An 18,671-nucleotide genomic window follows, 5' to 3' on the forward strand; every position below is an offset into this window, starting at 1 on the left:
CTATTATGTTTATATTTCCGTTTCTATTCGTTTAATATCTCATGTCATTTTCTAAAAAGAAAATGATTATAAATTTTAATCTCATTTTAATTTTTTTAATTTAATTTTAATTAAATTAATTAAATATTTTAATCTTAATCTATAATTATTTATATTACAAGATAAATATTTTCACTAATATATTTTTAATTATTTACTAATTATATTTATTTTAAATTCTCGTGTCTATGGTGACCCAAACATCAATGTGGGACGGAAGGAGTATTATTTTGGTCCTCACTTTTAATAATTAGGGTGTTTTTCTTTAATAGAAAAAATATATATACTTTAAAAAGATATATTTTCTCTATTATTTAAGTTTATTCAATTTTTTTTTTTTTTGCCATTCAAATTTATTCATGTTTTTTTAGTAAAAAAATATTCTTTCTGTCCACACATAAAGTATACAATTATTTTTAGCTCGGTGTTTAAGAAATAATATAATTAAAAAAAAAATTATAATCCAAATTATCTCACAAAACAAAAAATCTCTTAAGCTTTCTTTGTTTAAACTCAATTTTTAGGGTGTGTTTGTTCGGCTGATAGGATTTTAAATACACTATTCATCTTATTTTTTTCCCCCAAAAAATATCAAATCAAACACCTATTTTTTATTTTTTATATTATACTAAAAATTAATTTTACATTCAAAACATCAACGCCTATTTATATCACATATACAACTATTCGAATTCAAAATTTTTACTATTCAAATCCCAACTCTAAACAAACTCACCTTAGTGAATTGCTTGACTAGATAAACAATTAAAAACTGTGCAATAAATTAAATTTTTTTTGAAAAATTATTTGTTAAATATTTTCAAAATATTATATCAAAAATTTCTAAAACATATTATATATCATGGTGGATTGTAATTATTACATTTAATTGAGTGGACAAAAAGGGGAATTTACTTTAAATTTTGTCCTTGTCACTAATCACGCTCTAGTGATTGATTAAAAGGGTATGTTTGGAAAATTATGATTTGAATTTAATAATAAAATAATATTAGATGATATATTTTATGAAAAAAATGTATTTTTTTAAAAAAATACATAGTCTAAATAGTAAAAATTTGGAATTTGAAACTAAATAAACAAACCCTTTATAATTTCTTTAAACTCATTGATAAAATAGTACTCCTACGTTATTTAATTGTATATTCATTTGACTATATATGAGTTTAAAAAAATAAAAATAGAAATTTTTATTTTTTTGATAAGAAAAGTAGAAAAAATAATATTTCTTTAGTAAAAAAAAATGATAATAAATTTAAATAACAACTAAACAAAGAAAGTAAGAATAGATTTGGATAAGGAGTACTATTTTACTTTAAATTTAAATTTTAAAATGCATCATTAAATTTGAGTTATATATATTTTTTGTCGATGTATTTGAGTATTTTATTTCAGTTTTGATTATTATAATATTTTGATATGATATTTTATACAATAAAATACTCCATCCGTCCACACACAAAGTAAACATTTATTTTTGGCGCGATGTTTAAGAAATAATAGTATTTTAATTATAGTGGGTAGTTAAAAGTAGTAAAATGACATTTTTGTTTTTGCTTTTTGGTGTAAAAGTAATAATGTGAGATAAAGTAAAGGTATTTGTGAAAAAAATGAAGTATTTAATAAAATATTTACTTTGTAATTGAACGTTTTAAAATAAAAATATGTATACTTTCTAGTTGGACCGATGAATTATTATATTTTTCATATGGGTAAGTGTGAGGTTAACATTAAAAGAAAAAAAAAAAACTAATTTGATGCAAAAGAACATATTCAATTCATTTTGTTATTTATGTTTTTCAATGAAATAGTTGTTGAATAATATTCGTATTTTTATAAAAAAATATTCAATTTATTTATTAAATATTTTTTAATGGAATAATTGCTCATAAATACTATTAAAAAAATACAAATATATATCCAGTGAAACCAAATTCCAAAAAATTATGAGTTTTGATTTTAAGTTTGAATTTTGAATAATAAAATTTTAAATTAAAATAATTGTTTGATTTGATATTTTAAATATAAAATTAAAATTTAATACAGTGTTATAAATAAAAAAAAAAAGTAATTTAATTTAATATTTTTTTTACAAAAATAAAATAATAAAACCTAACCAAATCCCCGCAAACACACACCCTCTACAAAAAAAAATTCCATTTGTTAATGGGCTATATATTATAAGATGTACAGTAGTTATTAACTTTTGGGCTTTAAAAGCCCAAACTAAATACCTCAATTTGAAACTATTTAGAGTGTGTGTCTGGCCGATTGGATTTTAAATTTACTATTCATCTTATTTTTTTTCTCCAAATATCAAATTAAACACCTATTTTTTTATTTTTTATATTATACTAAAAATCAATTTTACATTATACTAAAAATCAATTTTACATTCAAAATATCACATCAATATCTATTTATATCACATCATACAACTATTCAAATTCAAAATTTTTAGTAGTGTTTGTGTTTGTGTTCTTGTTTGATGTGATGATTTTTCATGTAAGAGAAAATATTGTCAAAAGAAAGAACCTAAGGGTCTGTTTGTTTTTAGTTTGAATTTGAGTCTTTTACTATTTGTGTTTTGGTTTGAATTTTATTTTAATACTTCACATTTATTTTTTTTCATAATTGTAATTAACATTAAAAATATCATTATATTAATATTATAATATTAATAAAAATATTTTTGTAATTTTTTTTTAATTTATACTATATTTTGATATAATAATTAATATTTAAAGATGAACTTGTAAAAAATAGATAAAATTTTTAGAGTCCACGGATGGAGGTAGTATAATATTTTGAAAAAAAAAAACTATTTTTTTTATTAAAACCACTAACTGAATAGTAGTGGTTTAATTTGCAATAAAATCAAGTAAGTTTTCATATAATTTTTTTTTTTCTCTTTTCTTTTCATTTCAATAAGATTTTGTTACCTTTGATTTTATTTTATTTAACTATACAATCATCATGATTTATTATATAAATAAATATATATTTTTTTTAAAATAATATTTTATGAAAATAATGACCATGTCTTCATTAAAAATTAACTTTAAACCCTAAACAAAATATTTGGCTGTTTTTTTTATTTAAAATTTGAATTTTTGTTAAATAATATTTTAAAGTGATATTTTATGAAAATAATAATAATAATAATAATAATAAAAAAATAGCATATTTTTATTGAAAATATACAATTTTGATTTGAAACACAAATCAAACACAGCCTTACCATTTTCAAAACACAAACAAGATTTGGTATATAGACAAAACTAATATGCATATTCACATGACTGCATGTTTGTCATCACGAGACTAATAAAGACAAAAAAAAACTATGCAATATTCATATATATATATATATATATGATTATATGTCTGCAAATTAAAGAGGGTATTCGGCAAATAATTTTTTGAAGAGCTTTTAGCTTATTGAATAATTTTTAGCTGTTTGATCGGTCAAAAAATTAATTTAGGTGTTTGATAAATTAGCTTTTTGGAAGCTAACTTACCCATTGTTTTGAAAAGCTAGCTTTTTTTGTAAAATTTTTTTATTCTTTATATGCCCTTAAAAATTTATTATATATTTTACACAAATAATATATTTTGATTATTTATTAATTATATTAGACTATTTTATTATATTATAGTTTTACTTTTTATAAATTTAAAATAATTAATTTTTATATATAAATTATTTTAATTGTAAAATATATAAATTTATTAAAATTAACATAAATTAGAAAATATAAATATTAATAATTTATTTTTATATTAAAATTATATTATATAAATTTTATACTAAAAATAAATTAAATTTATTAAAAATTATAGATATAATAAACTAATCGATAACTAACATAATAAATATATACATGAAAAATTTATTATTTTATATTTTAGAAAAAAACTATTTGTATATTTCAATAAAAATATATTATTTTTTAAATCTAACTATAATAAAAACAAATACTTTTATAACACTTTTACAATTTTCAATAACTAATACTCACTCCGTCCAAGCTAAAAGTATACAATTACTTTTGGCGCGGAAATTAAGGAATAATAGTATTTTAATTATAGTGGGTAGATAAAAGTAGTAAAATAACATTTTTGCCTTTACTTTTTTGTATAAAAGTAATGATGTGATGTAAAGTAGGAGTATTTGTGGAAAAAATGGGGTATTTAATGAAATAGTTACTTTGTAATTGGACGTCCAAAAATAGAAATATGTATACTTTCTAACTGGAAAGAGGGAGTAACAAAAAATTTCAAACATTCTAAACTCAAAATAACATAACTAAATATTTTAGAAGAAAAAAAAATAAAATAGAAATGTCCTCTATTGTCATTTACATATAAACAACTAATATCAAACAGTTATTTTACCAAACATTTTAATACAAACAGCTAATTGAATCAATTAATCAAATTAGCTAACAGCTATCAACTAATTATCAAACACGCGTTAAATTTCTTTTGTATCTTATTCTCTTATTTTTATTTTTATTTTCAGTACATAGAAATATATTCCTAAAACACACAGTAAAATGTGAAGTGTGTGCTTCGAAACTATGTGTTACCTTTATCTTTTTATTTTTTTTGCTACAAACTATTCCCTTCGTTTCAAAAGTACAGTCTTATTGTGTTAGTCACGAAATTTAGAGAATATTGATATTATATTAGTAGTTGGTAAAAAATAAGAATAAATGACTTTTTGCTTTGTGAATATATTAGTGTAAAAAATAGTGGCAATTGTGTAATAATAATAAAAAAGTATGGATAGTTTTACGGTGATATGATTATTTATAAAATTATACTACTATTTTGGAACAGATAAAAATGATTAATAAAATTATTGTATTAGAACGAACGGAGTAATATATATATATATAGAGAGAGAGAGAGAGGGAGAGAGATTGGAATGATGTTAGAAGAAGAAGAGAAGAGGAAGAAAGGGTTCACATGCAGCAGTAGCACTGCAGATACAAATACCAATATGGTTATCTTTTTCGTGAACAGAGCTTTCATTCACATGCATTACCACACCACACCAACCTAATTTCTATTTTTTTTCTATTTTTTTATTTTTTATTTTATTTTATTTTTTCAAAATATATTATTCTTTCCTTCATCATTTTATTGATTTATTCATAATATTCATCAAACTAAAAATATATTACTCTCTCTCACTTTTTTTTAGCAAAATATCCTACCACTTTTTACTATTCGTTATTTTTTTTTTAATTATAAATGACAAAAATGAATTTATTTTTCAATGATCGAGACAGTATTTTCTTTTGTAATAAAAAATAAAATAAATCAAACTTAAAAAAAAACACATAGGAAGGCATGTATTCTTTGAGATTTTTTTTTTTTTTTTTAGTTTATTTATTATGCTATTCTTATAAAGCTAAATTATTTTCTAAGTATCACGTTCGACTATTATTTCAACACAAATACAAACCAAACACAATGTTTTGTTAACACGGGGTTTGGTTTTGTGTTTTAAATTTTGGTTTATATAGTAATTTAAATGTAATATACTATAAGAGAAAATAATATAATTTTATAAAATTTCGAAAATATTTCATAATAAAAAAAAAAAAAAAAAACTAAAAACCAAACTCCAAACCTATGAATATCTCTCTATATATATATGTGTGTTTGTACATGCACTTTAATGTAAAGTTATAACAGCTACAATCCCTGCAAGAGTTACAGATAAGCAAGAGTTACAGATAATATATATATATATATATATACTTCATCCATCCCAATACAATAGTCTTATTTACCATTTTTATCTGTATCATAAAGTAATAGTCCCATTTCCATAAATAATCATATCACTGTAAAACTATTCTTACTTTTTCATTATTATTACACAATTATCACTATTTTTTACATTAATACACTCACAAGGGCAAAAAAATTTTATCCGTACTTTTTACCCACTACCAATATAATATCAATATACCTTAAATCCCGTGCACAACCCGGACTATAATTCTGGGACGGAGGGAGTATATATTTCTTCCGTTAATTAAAATTAGCCTATTTGGGTCCGGCATGAAAACTAAGAAAAATGAAGATTTTATTGTAAAAGTAAGAGCTAGTTGGAGGTATTTTTAGAAATTTAATTATAAATTAAAGTAAATGAAAGAGGAATAATGATAAAGTCAATGGTATTTATTGTAAATAAATGTTAAATAAAAAATAATAATTAAATATTAATTTATTGACTTTATCAAAATTAATAATGAAATAAATTTAGCTGGCGAACTTAAAAAAAGAAGGTAAGAATAAATTTGATAGAAGGAAAAAATATTTATTATCAAAATGTACAAATTTTGGTGAAGGAGAACACAAGTACTCCTATCCAGTTTGATTTTCTTTGTCCTTCCTAAAAGAGTGGCCAACTAATTTAACTAACCTTTTTTTCCTTCATAATTAATAGGTTCGGCTTTTTGGCTATATTCCTTTTTTATTTTTTACTATACAATCTCATCGTTTCTATTAAAAGTATTTTTTTTATTTATTTATATAAAATATTGCATCCAACAGTTATTTTAACTAAAAACCAACAAACAAAATATTTGAGACACAGTGTTTGTTCGAAGGATTGAAAAGGATTTACACTATTCTTACGTTCAAACATCACATCAATACTTATTTATATCACATTACACCACTATTTTAATTCAAATTTGTTACTATTCAAATCTCAACTCAAAGTCCAAACCCCAAAACAAACACAACCAACACACTCTTTAGTTTTTGTTATACTCCCTTCGTCCCATAATTATGTATCCATTTGTTTTTTGCATACGGAGTTTTAGAAATATTAGTATTATATTAAGATATAGTAGGAATAAAGTAGAAATGACTAAAATGACCTTATTAGTATTGTGTGATATAAAGGTAATGGTATCTGTGTAATGTATTGAAAGTTGTAAGGGTATTTGTAATATTAGGTAAATAGTACATTTACTAAAAATGAAATTGATACTTTGTTATAGGACCGATCAAAATAAAAAAATAAATACTTTGTTATAGAACGGATGAAGTATTTTAGATAAAATAGATGATATAATATGTGGTGTTTCATATGAAATATAGGAATAATTTTATTAAGAAAAGAAAAAGCTTTAATTTATAGATACAAATGGGTATAATATATATATATATATGTATGTATAAGTCTATATCAGTTAGTTTTTTGAGCTGAACAAAAAGTTCTCAAACTCTGTTATCCTAATAACAAGTTAAATAGCAAGTTTTAGTGTAATTCAGCAGCAGCTGAGGAGAATATGAGTAAACTAAATAAATAAATAAAATGAAGTACATACATATTCCAGATTAATGTAACTAATTTAAAAAAATTAAAATGCAACTTATATCTAAGTTAATTGGGGGCTGATTGTTTGTGGTGGTGCCACGTGTGGATGAAAAGGATAATTCCTAAGATCATCTGAAATAATGCAACAGCATGTGCACTTCACTTTCTTCTTCTTCTTCTTACATATCTATCTATATATCAGTCCATTGCAGAATAGAATTCATCACCAGCAATTCACATGATGCATTTCAATTCCATCCTCTGTTTCTTCCTCATCTTCCTCCTCCTACTTGAGGCCCATGTAAGCACATTTATATATATATATATACATATAGCTTTTTATATAAGGAATGATTGTGATCATCATTGATGAATAATGTTTGTTTAGTATTTATAGTTTTAGGTGTTTTTTGCTGTCAAGTTTCGTGAAAGTATTATATAGAATGATGTTCTGTATGGTTTTGTTAGACTTTCATTGATATATGTATATACCGTATTTTCAGGTAATATTCATTAAAACACCAAGTGAACAATATGTATGTATATAGTTTCTTTATATAATGAATGATGGTCATCATCGTTCATGAATAATATTAGTTTGTATTTATTTAGGCATTTTAAAATGAATTGTTTTTTTTGTATAGTATGAAAAATTATGTTAAAAGTATAAGATATATTATTTTAAGTTAAATATTTGACTTTTTGTAACGAGCATTTGGAGTTTATTTTTCCTTTTTGACTTTTGTAAAAAAAAATTTGTATTGTTTATTATTATTTTGGAGAATCGCAATTAAAAATTTGTTGGAAGAACAAAACTACTGTATTTATAGTCTTAGGTGTTTTTGTTGTGAAGTATAGGTAATCATGAAAGTATTATATAAAATGTGTGTTTTTATTAACTTTTATTGTAATGTGTATACATTATATTTTTGGGAATAATATTTTTAGAGAATAGTGTACGTTAAAAACGAAGGTTGTGTTCTTTTGTAGTTTTTACCATAGGTTTTTACTATTTAGATTCTTTTTTCTCAAGAAACATATCACGTCAAAGAATTATTTTTTTTTTATATTATACTACAAATTTATTTTACATTTAAAACATCACATCAACATCTATTTATATCACATCAAACAACTATTCAAATTAACTTTTTACTATTCAAAAATCCAAACCCAAAAGCTAAAACCCAAAAACAAACACACCCTAAATGAACACACTCGACTGTTTTCAGGCAAAGTTAGTTATAGAAGCTCCTGCTCCTCAGCCTCAGCCAGCACCTCCCACCTTCCCCATGGTACTAATAATCTCAATCTCAATTCTCATCTAGTTCCCAATTCCTACAACCTTTTTCTTGACAATCTTGTAATTTTTCATACTTCTTGTCTATTCCATGCAGTATGGAGCAACTCCCGGCAGCCTTCACCCCCAAGGTATTCCTATCTACCTATATATTAGATATGTACACTTGTGTGTAATGTGTATGTGTAGGTGGGTGGGGTGGGGGGGTGGGGGTGCTTAAGTTAGTTTATCTAATGGCTATATCTGTGTGTGCAGAGTGTGGAGGGAAGTGTACAGTGAGATGCTCAAAAACGGCGTTCAAGAAGCCGTGCATGTTTTTCTGCCAGAAATGTTGCGCTACGTGCCTATGTGTGCCGCCGGGCACCTATGGCAACAAGCAGTTCTGCCCGTGTTATAACAACTGGAAAACAAAGCGTGGAGGCCCCAAGTGCCCGTAAATTTATTACAGTCTTGTTCTTATTTGTTCATCTACCGACTGCTATAGTATACTGTAATTTGTTTGTCCTCTAAGCTTGTTTCTATGTCTAATTCCTATTTGGTTCTATGCCACAATGATCATCAGCTTGGTGATCCATGGCCTTGTTTCTCTGTCTCTATGTTCTTGTATGTATGTACATTTTGTTGCCCCTATTGTAATATCATATAGACAAACTAATTCAGCTGTAATAAGAATGTAGTTTTATCTATAATGGAGTGTTTTTGTTTTATGTGAATTGCCAGGAATCTTGGATTATAGTTTTATCCATGATTACGGATGCATTTGATACTGAGAAGAGAAACAGGAACAGAAAAATGAAAATATCTCTATATCATTATTTCTCTTATTTATTTAAGTAAACAAATCAAAATTAAGAAATAATGTAGGGTGTGTTCATTTGGTAATTTTTATTTTTTTACTATTTATATTTCACAATTGTCTATTGAAATATATTACTCCCCCATTCTAATCCAAAGTATTATTTTTGTCTGTCCTACTTCAAAGTATTTATTTATATTTTAGAAAAAATAATAATACATTAATACTAAAAATACCCTTTACTTTTACCAAATGTAAAAAACTATTACACATTTATACTAACTAATAAAATGCTGTTATTTCTTAATATATTACAAAACCCTAAAAACCCCTCTGATTTGGGACGAATAGAGTATTTTATTTCTAAAAATATCTCATCAAATTACCATTTAAATGAAAAACCAAAACCAAAATAATTTTTTAAGAAAAAAAAATCACCAACCAAAGAAGCCTATTTCTCCAAGAATTTCAATTCTACTAAGGTCCTCCCTTATTCAATCTATCATCTCCTCTGAGGAGAATCATTCATATTTCTGCATTACTATATTACATTTTACAGCTTAAGTCTCTATTTTACCAAATAATATATATATATATATATATATTCTCTATTGAATTTTTTTCTTCCGCAATTCTTTTCTTCCTATAATTTCTCTACAATTTCATTTATACTAAACACACCCGAAGTGAATTCTAGCCTTTGCAAGAAAGATAAGGAAAAATCACTAATAAGATTACTTCTAGTTAGAGTGAGTGGCAATGTTACATACTCAGAATTTAAAAGGTAGAAACCTATTGCAATAGAGATTTAAATTAGTGAGAAACCTCCAGCATAGCCTAATTAATCTGCTTAAATTTCATCTAAATTCGAAGTATCATTACTTCTAAATAGAAGTATTTTATAACTCAAGCTCAAAACAAACAAAAGAAATTAAAAAATAAAAATCAAAGGTTTATGCTAGTCGTGCATCAAATTTCTAAACAATCAAGAGGGCTGTTTAATTAAAGCTAATAAGTTTTGAAGCCATTCATAACAATATAATGCTACATAGTGAGGATTTAGATTTTGCATTTTTCGGTATGATTCACATACTTTTGATTCTAATAACAGTAACTCATACAAATTTTATGAGATGTACACAGAATTTTTTAGTACAAATAAACAAACAAGAACTGAATTGACAATTTAATGATGATCCGTCGTTTACACTAAAGAAGTATATCAAATAAATACATCAAATCATATACATGAAACCATGTCTAGAATACATTTACAAACATATGTAAGGATTACACCAACCAACATGCATTATTGCATCAAAATAGTGTACAAATAATACAACCCACACCAAAAATAATATATTATCTCTAACATAACAAAAACCCGAAGAAAGGGATGAGCTCTTACCTTACACCAATGCTAAATGAATATTATGTACTCCAGAATCCTTGCTTGTTATGGCATAAGAATACATAATCTGCAAAGCAAAAATAAAACATAAATCAGCAGCTAAATTTAAAAGAAGAAATTCCCCAAAACAGAAACCGGATTTTATTGTGGATAAGGGCTTGCCATTATAAACAGCATCAGATAATGTGGCAGCAATTTTGCATGTCTACAATGTCGATTCAGTCATATCTCTGGAATTGGAACAACTGCTTCAAAGGCTTCAACGAGCATAGAGACTCTTCTCTTCCGAGCTGGAGTGAGTTTTGTGACAATATGCTGAACTGCATAATCCAGCATCCATTGCTCAGCTTTTTTTCTTTCATCCATCACTTGTTGCCTCAGCTCAATCTTCTCTGGTTCAGGATCAAGCATCTGAGGAAGCAACTGCCGTGTTTGCATTTTGAGATTCCGAACTTTTTCCAATGCTTTAATGGATCTCTTGAGGAGCATGAGCTTTTTCACTTTGCTCCAGTTCTTGGATTTCAATGGCTCAATTCTACCTTTGCCTTTTGATACTGTTGTCTCCTCTTCCTTTATACTGATTGTGTTATCGAACGATGTTTTCTCTCCATTCATTGCAATTTTATCTTCAGATGAGATGTTTTGTCCTTCAAGTTCATTGAAATTTCTTTCTGAGATGTCCAAGTCTGGGATAGACTCGCTAGTGACTGATTGTGTGTCGGAGTCATCTTGATTTTCTGGACGGAGAATTTCATCGACCGCATCTTTTATGAGTTTGAGAGCATCAGATTTGGTGAAGCTGCTACTCATATTGCTTGAAGAATCATTGGAATAATCACCATTGTTCATTACTGGTAATTTACTCTCTTCGCCGTCATTATCTTGACATGCTCCATCGAGAAGTTGGCTTCCTACCTTTTCGGCAATACCTGAAACCACATGTTGATATATCATATGCCACATTTTAATATGGCTTTTCCTGTCCACTTTGAAGTTGTGTCGATCTCCGTCTTTCTCTTTCCCATTTTCAGCTGCTTGAAGACCTTGCTGTTCTGGAAAAGCCTCTCTTTCTCTCTCATTTGAAGTAAGTTTTTCCAGGTTCTTCAGTGCCTCTGGTTTTCCATTATGATCAAGAATTGAGCTCTGCGCTGATGGTATGCTATTTTCGGAATCAGGATCTTCAATAACAGACTCATTCCCTTTGTAGCTAGTGCTATTGATGCTTCCATTGTTGTTTGTAAGCCTGGTTCTTGGTAAAGGCACTGTTTCTTGTTGTGGAACAACTGTTTCAAATGCCTTCACAAGCAAAGCCACTTTTTTCTTCTGAGTTGGGGCGAGCTGATCGACTGCCTGGCGAAGTGCATAATCAAGCATCCACTCTTCAGCAGTTTTCCTCTCATCCACAGTTTGAGGCCGCAGGTTGACTTTCTCTGCTTCAGGATCAGGACTCAATGGAAGGTGGTGTGGCTTCTTGAATTTTCTCACTTTCTCCAATGCCCTGATGAACTTTTGAAGCAGAAACCACTTTTTAAGATAACTCCAATGTCTAGGTGCACTTTTCTCAGATCTGCTAACAACCTTCTTTTCTTGTTTCTGGATCTCTGAAGTGTCGTGAGTTTCCTTTACCTCCGAACCAGAAGCATCATTTGCCATATGACTTTTCTCCACTACATGAGATGAAGTATTAGCTCTCGGTACATTGCCAACAAGATCAACATAATGGTCTTCCTTAAACTCTGAAAATAGAGAGAAAAATCAGATTCATATTTGCCATTTTCTTGAATTAAGCAACATTGAATATGTGTAGAGAATAGACATGTGTTATTTGGTACCTTCGCTTTGATTCTTGTCACCAAGTTCGGCTTGGGGAGGGCTTTCACTAGTAACTGAGTGATCATCAGATGCCTGGTCTTGAACCTCTGGAAGAAGAATCTTCTCAATTGCCTCTCGGACAATCTTGATAGCAAACAATCTGTGGATTTCAATCTCTTGATTTTCAGGTTCCGTGTTTCCTATTGCTACCTGTGAATCAGATAAGGCCCCATCTGGAGCTGAAATCTCCCCTGCAACCTGGGTACTGTCATCTTCTAGGCTTTCACCATCCGCTGCTTGAAGAGGCTTTGCTGGATGCTCGATACCCATATTCGATGACATGTGTTGATGTATTAGGTGCCACATGCTTATATGCCTTGGTTTGCTGAACTTGAGCTTGTTTCCAATATGTGCAGGAGAATCAGTCACTGAATCCTGCATGGTTTCGTCAACTTTAGAATCACCATCCAGTGTGGATTCGGTTTTAGCATCCCTTTCCTCATCCGAATTGATACGACCCGGACTTTGGCTATCTGAAGGTGTGTAAGACACATTGGTATTTTCAGTTACTTCAGTTGTGGCAGGAGCTGCAGGAGGATCTTCATTTGATGCATCATTTGCACAACTTGGAATAACATCATGCTCGGGGCGGTCACTAAATTGCTCTGTTGGCTCATTGAAAGATGAATTAGGAGAAATGCCATTAGCATATCCATTTTGGGGGAGTTTATCACCATAGTCAAGGTCAGGAAGTGTCGAAGTGGATTTATTCAGGGATATATCTGCATCAGGTCTTGTGGGAGCATATGTCATAACCTGCCCTCGGTTGTGGCAAGAACATCCTAAACAGTGACCATTCAGTCTGTAATGCATCTCTCCGAAATCTTCTCCCTTAAAAGAATGTTTTCTCATTATGCTCAGATCTTCCTGGTGACTCCTCTTAGGAAATGGTGTTTCAACAAATGCAACTTTAGTAAGATCCACCTCTTGACTGTCATCATAACCATTTCCATGTATATCAGATTCCTGTTTAGAAGAATAGCTCCCCGCAGGAAAATCATCTAAAACCTTATTACTGATGCTCTCTTGATCTGATGATTCTACAACAGCACTTGCTTGGTTTTTCTGGTGTTCTTTCTTTCTACTGCCAGATTGCTTGGCTCCTGGATTCGAGTTGGTTTTAGATTTCATACCTCTTTGCTTCTTCATTGACAATCGTCTTTTGTACAGGAAACGTTTAGGCTGGGGAGCAGGATCGTCAGCTCCATGGCAATGCCCATGTAGAGAGCAATGATGGTATCGACAAACTTTCATAACTGAAAGATTCTCAGACTCTTTTCCCCCGTGATGAATCTCTACCCGCTCAGGAAACTTCGAATCCTTTATAGCGGAAGAATACGTCGCCCTATCAACAGAGGCATCTTCTGAAACTTTAGAATAATTTAGAGCGACTCTCCTCTTGAAACTAGTCATCTTCAGTTGAAACCTCGAAGTTCTAATGCTTGATGATCTGGACATCAAAGCCTTCTTATCACGAGTGCCGAGCTTAGATTGCGAAAATGGCGACGTGTTTCCATCACTGGGAGATTCAGAATGCCAAGAAGTCGTTTTCTTGCCCTGGGAAGAGCTCGTTGCTTTCAAATAGTGAGGCGACGACGCAGAAGAATCAACTAAAGAACCAGAGTGAAAGGCTGCAGCATCGTCAGATTCTTCTGCAGCAGGAGATTGAACCAATATTGTCTTTGTTCTTCTCCTGAATGACCTAACACTCCCAAAACTCTTCACTGTCTTCTTATTACTCCTTCTGTATTTGATTCCAGTGTTTCTAAGACCTTTAATGGCTGATTTCCCAGTTGAAGAACTCAAGGAGATGTTGTCATCACATTCACTTCCTCCCTGTTAATGAAATCAAACAGCATATCAAATCTCTAACTTAGATTCATCGTCGTCGATCTACATATCAATTTCTGTAGTTTTTAATTCCAAAACCTACCAAGAGCAACAACATAACATTCGAACCCTAAAAACAATAATCAACAAAGGCAACAGAAACTGAAATGTTACTTCTCATGAAAACTCTACATCACTGACAAATACACGAAGCCGAAACTGAAATTGGTCTCCAGAAACGGAAACATGGAGCTTACCGACGAAACTTCTTTCTTCGCGTCAGAACGGCAGCTGGATTTCACGTAATTTGGCGACGAATCAACAGACTCCATCGGAATTACTCCTCTGGATCACAACCACCAATCAATCCGCAAATTCAAAAACTCGATGCTAGCAAAATGCTCCCCAAACTGATTCCAAAATCAATCCAACAGAGGAGGAGTCCACCGGAATCAAACGCATCAATCCGCAGGTATGACCAACTCTCGTCAACCAAAAAAACGCTCAAACAATCCTGATCAGTAATCAGACAGTTACGAATTCTGGAAAATTTCGCCGAACATGAGGCGGAACGAAGAGACTTTGAAGAAGTTCAGAAGAAGAAAAAAGATGATTTCTTGCAAGGAACCATAGCTGAGGTGACGACTGTGACGACCGGAGAAGGACTATAATACTCCGTCTACCAACTATATATATATATATATAATTAATAAATTATTAAAAATATATTATTAAAAATAACTATAATAAAATAAAAATAATTATAAATTAAAATTAAAATAACTAATTAATGTAATTTAAATTTAAAAAATTATAAATTAAAATTTTTAAAATAATATTAAATTATATATTTTAAAATAAAATTATACGTAGAATAAACAAAAATAAAAAAAATAAATATAATAAATAAAATAGAGGCTAGTTTGCAACACTAAAACAATTTATTCATTAATATTTTTGCCTTTGCAAATACAAATAGAATACCTATTTTTATAAAAATTATAAATATTTTTATATTCAAGTTGAGTCGAAAAGAATATTTTATAAACTGTAATAAATAATTCGAAAGTCGGATTTTGATTTTTAGTATTTGTTAGCTTCTATAATATTTTTAAATTCATTTTTTTATTAGTGAATCAATAAATATGAAATGGACACTTGCAGCGAAATGATTGGACGACGAAATTATTTGACTATGACAAATTTGATGTCTTGACTTAGCCCAATATTATATAATTTGACTGCCTTAACCTTAATAAATATCTGTCTTAAAACTATAATTGGGTTTGACACGAAATTTAAAAAATATTAATTTATAATAAATATAGATAATTTTTTTTTAACTCTTATGAGTATATTAGTGTAGAAAATAGTGACAATTGTGTAATAAAAATAAAAAAGTAAGGGTAGTTTTATAGCGATATGGTTATTTATGGAAATAAGACTATTGTATTGTATTGAGACGAATGCAGGAACATGTGGCCTTCCTGAAAACTTTGGTTATGTTTACTTGTGAGATTTTATCCTAAATTTTATTTTTTTTAAAAAAAAGATCAAATCAAATATTTATTTTTTATTTATTTTATTATATTGACATTTAATTTTACATTCAAAATATAACATCAATATATATTTATATCACATTAAATAACTATTTTAATTCACAATTTTACTATTGAAAATCAAAATCCAAAACCAAAATTTCACAGCTATTTTCCTTTTTATTTTACTACAGTATCTAATTTTATTTTAAATATTGTAGTTTATTTTTTATTTTAAAATTATCAATAAAAAATATAGTCATACATTTATTTGAGTAAATAGATTACTTTTATTAGATATTAGAGTAAATGTATTTGTTCAGTGTATGAAATTTAGGCTTTGTTTCTTTTATTTTATTGTTTTTTTGGGTACGATTTTTTAAAAAAAAATTAATACACTACGCATATTTATTATATTTATATTTTCTACGTAATTCTCTATATACCATATAAAAAAAAAAACATTATTTTCAACAACTTACAAAACAAACACACCCTATATATTTTTGTTTAAAAGTATATTTTGTATGTTCACTTTTATTACTATTTCTGTACCATAAGAAACTAAAATAAGGGTATTATTTTTCAATTAAGTTATTGTATTATTTGCTAAATATAATAAATATTTTTACAATTTATCATATATTACATAAATTTTATTTTTTATATTATATAATTGTTGATGTAATTTTTCAACAAAAATAAAGTAAAATTCAAAGATATAGAAAATATCCTTAAACTTGATTAATTAGTGCCTGAGATTAGGAATCTCTAAACACTGTATGGTACAGAAAATAAACTGGAAAATAAAAGACTGAAATTTAAAGTGGTGATCCCCAAATCTGACTTTGCTTTGTTGAAGTTGATTGAAGATACCTTGCCAAATGATGATCCAAACCCTTAAATATTCCCTGGGAAACTGTACTGAAAACCGTCGCTCGAACGGTTACAACGTCTCCTTTCTAACCGTCTTCCAACCCTTCTCCTGCTGACACGTGTCCTCAGCGGACCAAAGTTGTCACTATTTCACTCTTTGAGCCGACCACAGACCTTCCGCCCTTTTGGCCCGACTGCCAATCTACAACCGACTTGCAAACCATCTTACTTGTTTAGTTCAGCTACAGACCTCCCGACTAACAGACCATCTGACTTGTTGGTCCCGCCGCAGAGTTCCGACCTGAGGACCTCCCGACCTGCAGACTTCCCGTCCTGATGACTTTCCGTCTTGAGGACCTCCCGACCTGAGGACCTTCCGACCTGAGGTCTTTCCGTCCTGAGGACTTTCCGACCTGAGGACCTCCCGACCTGCGGACTTCCCGTCCTGATGACTTTCCGTCTTGAGGACCTCCCGACCTGAGGACCTTCCGACCTGAGGTCTTTCCGTCCTGAGGACTTTCCGACCTGAGGACCTCCCGACCTGCGGACTTCCCGTCCTGATGACTTTCCGTCTTGAGGACCTCCCGACCTGAGGACCTTCCGACCTGAGGTCTTTCCGTCCTGAGGACTTTCCATCTTGAGGACCTCCCGACCTGAGGACCTTCCGACCTGAGGTCTTTCCGACCTGAGGACCTCCCGACCTGAGGTCCTTCCGACCTGTATTTTCCTTAGAAATAAACCTATTTTCCTTGAGTCCCCCGCGGTGTCTTTCAGCCAGTTCAATCAACTCTATCGCCAGGCCCATTTTTCTTTTACCTTGGGCTTTTTAACCTAATTCTAAATTTCATACGTAACATTAAGTTATTGTATTATTTGCTAAATATAATAAATATTTTTACAATTTATCATATATTACATAAATTTTATTTTTTATATTATATAATAATAATAGGAGTTTTTTTATTTATAATATAAAAAAAAAATCTACGTGAAAAATTAAATATTAATTTATTTTTTTTATGAAAAAAACAGAAATATTTATATCTATATGAATTATATTTCTATTAAATATATTTTGAAAACCATGTACCTCACAATATTTAAAGTGAACTTTCTCTCTCTCTATATATATTCAATATTGTATTTTTTTATGAATGTATTTTTATATTAAATATAAAAGAATATGTTAATAATATAAAATATAAAATCATATTTGTATGAAATTGTTTGAGTTTTTGTAAGTTGATAATATATACTTTCTCCGTCTTATATTTATATATCTATTTACTTTTTGCACGGAATTTTAGAAATATTAGTATTATATTGGAACATAGTATAAATAAAGGTAAAAAGATTAAATTACCCTTTGTTAAGCACAAAAAATAATAATAATAAATAATGGCAGTGGGATTCTGGACGGGTCTGGATATAAGTTAAATGACCCAGAAGTCGGGTGCAATCGGACAGATGCAAGGATCGGGAAGGAAGAAAGGTCGGGCGGAGTCTGAAAAAAGGTGTACCCAAGTCGGGTAAACCATAGATCGGGTGAAAGACGAAGTCGGGCAGACACGAAGGTTTGTCAAGAGAAAGGTCGGACAAGGAAGAGGTACGGACAGATGCGGAGGTCTGTCCAGAGG

At 29.0% G+C, this 18,671-nt stretch overlaps 2 protein-coding genes across 2 annotated transcripts; one reads left to right on the forward strand and one right to left on the reverse strand.

The window, feature by feature from the left end:
- Nucleotides 1-7,579: 7,579 nt before the first annotated feature.
- LOC127256681 (protein GAST1) lies at nt 7,580-9,421 on the forward strand. Its single transcript, XM_051282807.1, has 4 exons — nt 7,580-7,709; nt 8,641-8,703; nt 8,806-8,839; nt 8,964-9,421. Exons 1-4 carry the CDS (start codon nt 7,647-7,649, stop codon nt 9,143-9,145), a joined length of 342 nt encoding a protein of 113 aa, XP_051138764.1. The 5' UTR covers nt 7,580-7,646; the 3' UTR covers nt 9,146-9,421.
- A 1,286-nt stretch (nt 9,422-10,707) lies between these two features.
- Nucleotides 10,708-15,266, reverse strand: LOC127256642 (calmodulin binding protein PICBP-like). The gene is made up of 4 exons (XM_051282754.1): nt 14,875-15,266; nt 12,748-14,623; nt 11,078-12,651; nt 10,708-10,982 (listed from the first exon to the last, which is right to left on the reverse strand). The coding sequence occupies exons 1-3, from the start codon at nt 14,947-14,949 to the stop codon at nt 11,138-11,140; spliced, it is 3,465 nt and encodes a 1,154-aa protein (XP_051138711.1). The 5' UTR covers nt 14,950-15,266; the 3' UTR covers nt 10,708-10,982; nt 11,078-11,137.
- Between the last annotated feature and the right edge of the window lie 3,405 nt (nt 15,267-18,671).

The sequence above is a fragment of the Andrographis paniculata genome, unplaced genomic scaffold (genome assembly GCF_009805555.1).
Source record: "Andrographis paniculata isolate CXL003 unplaced genomic scaffold, ASM980555v1 Contig56END, whole genome shotgun sequence".
NCBI classification, from domain to species: Eukaryota; Viridiplantae; Streptophyta; class Magnoliopsida; order Lamiales; family Acanthaceae; genus Andrographis; species Andrographis paniculata.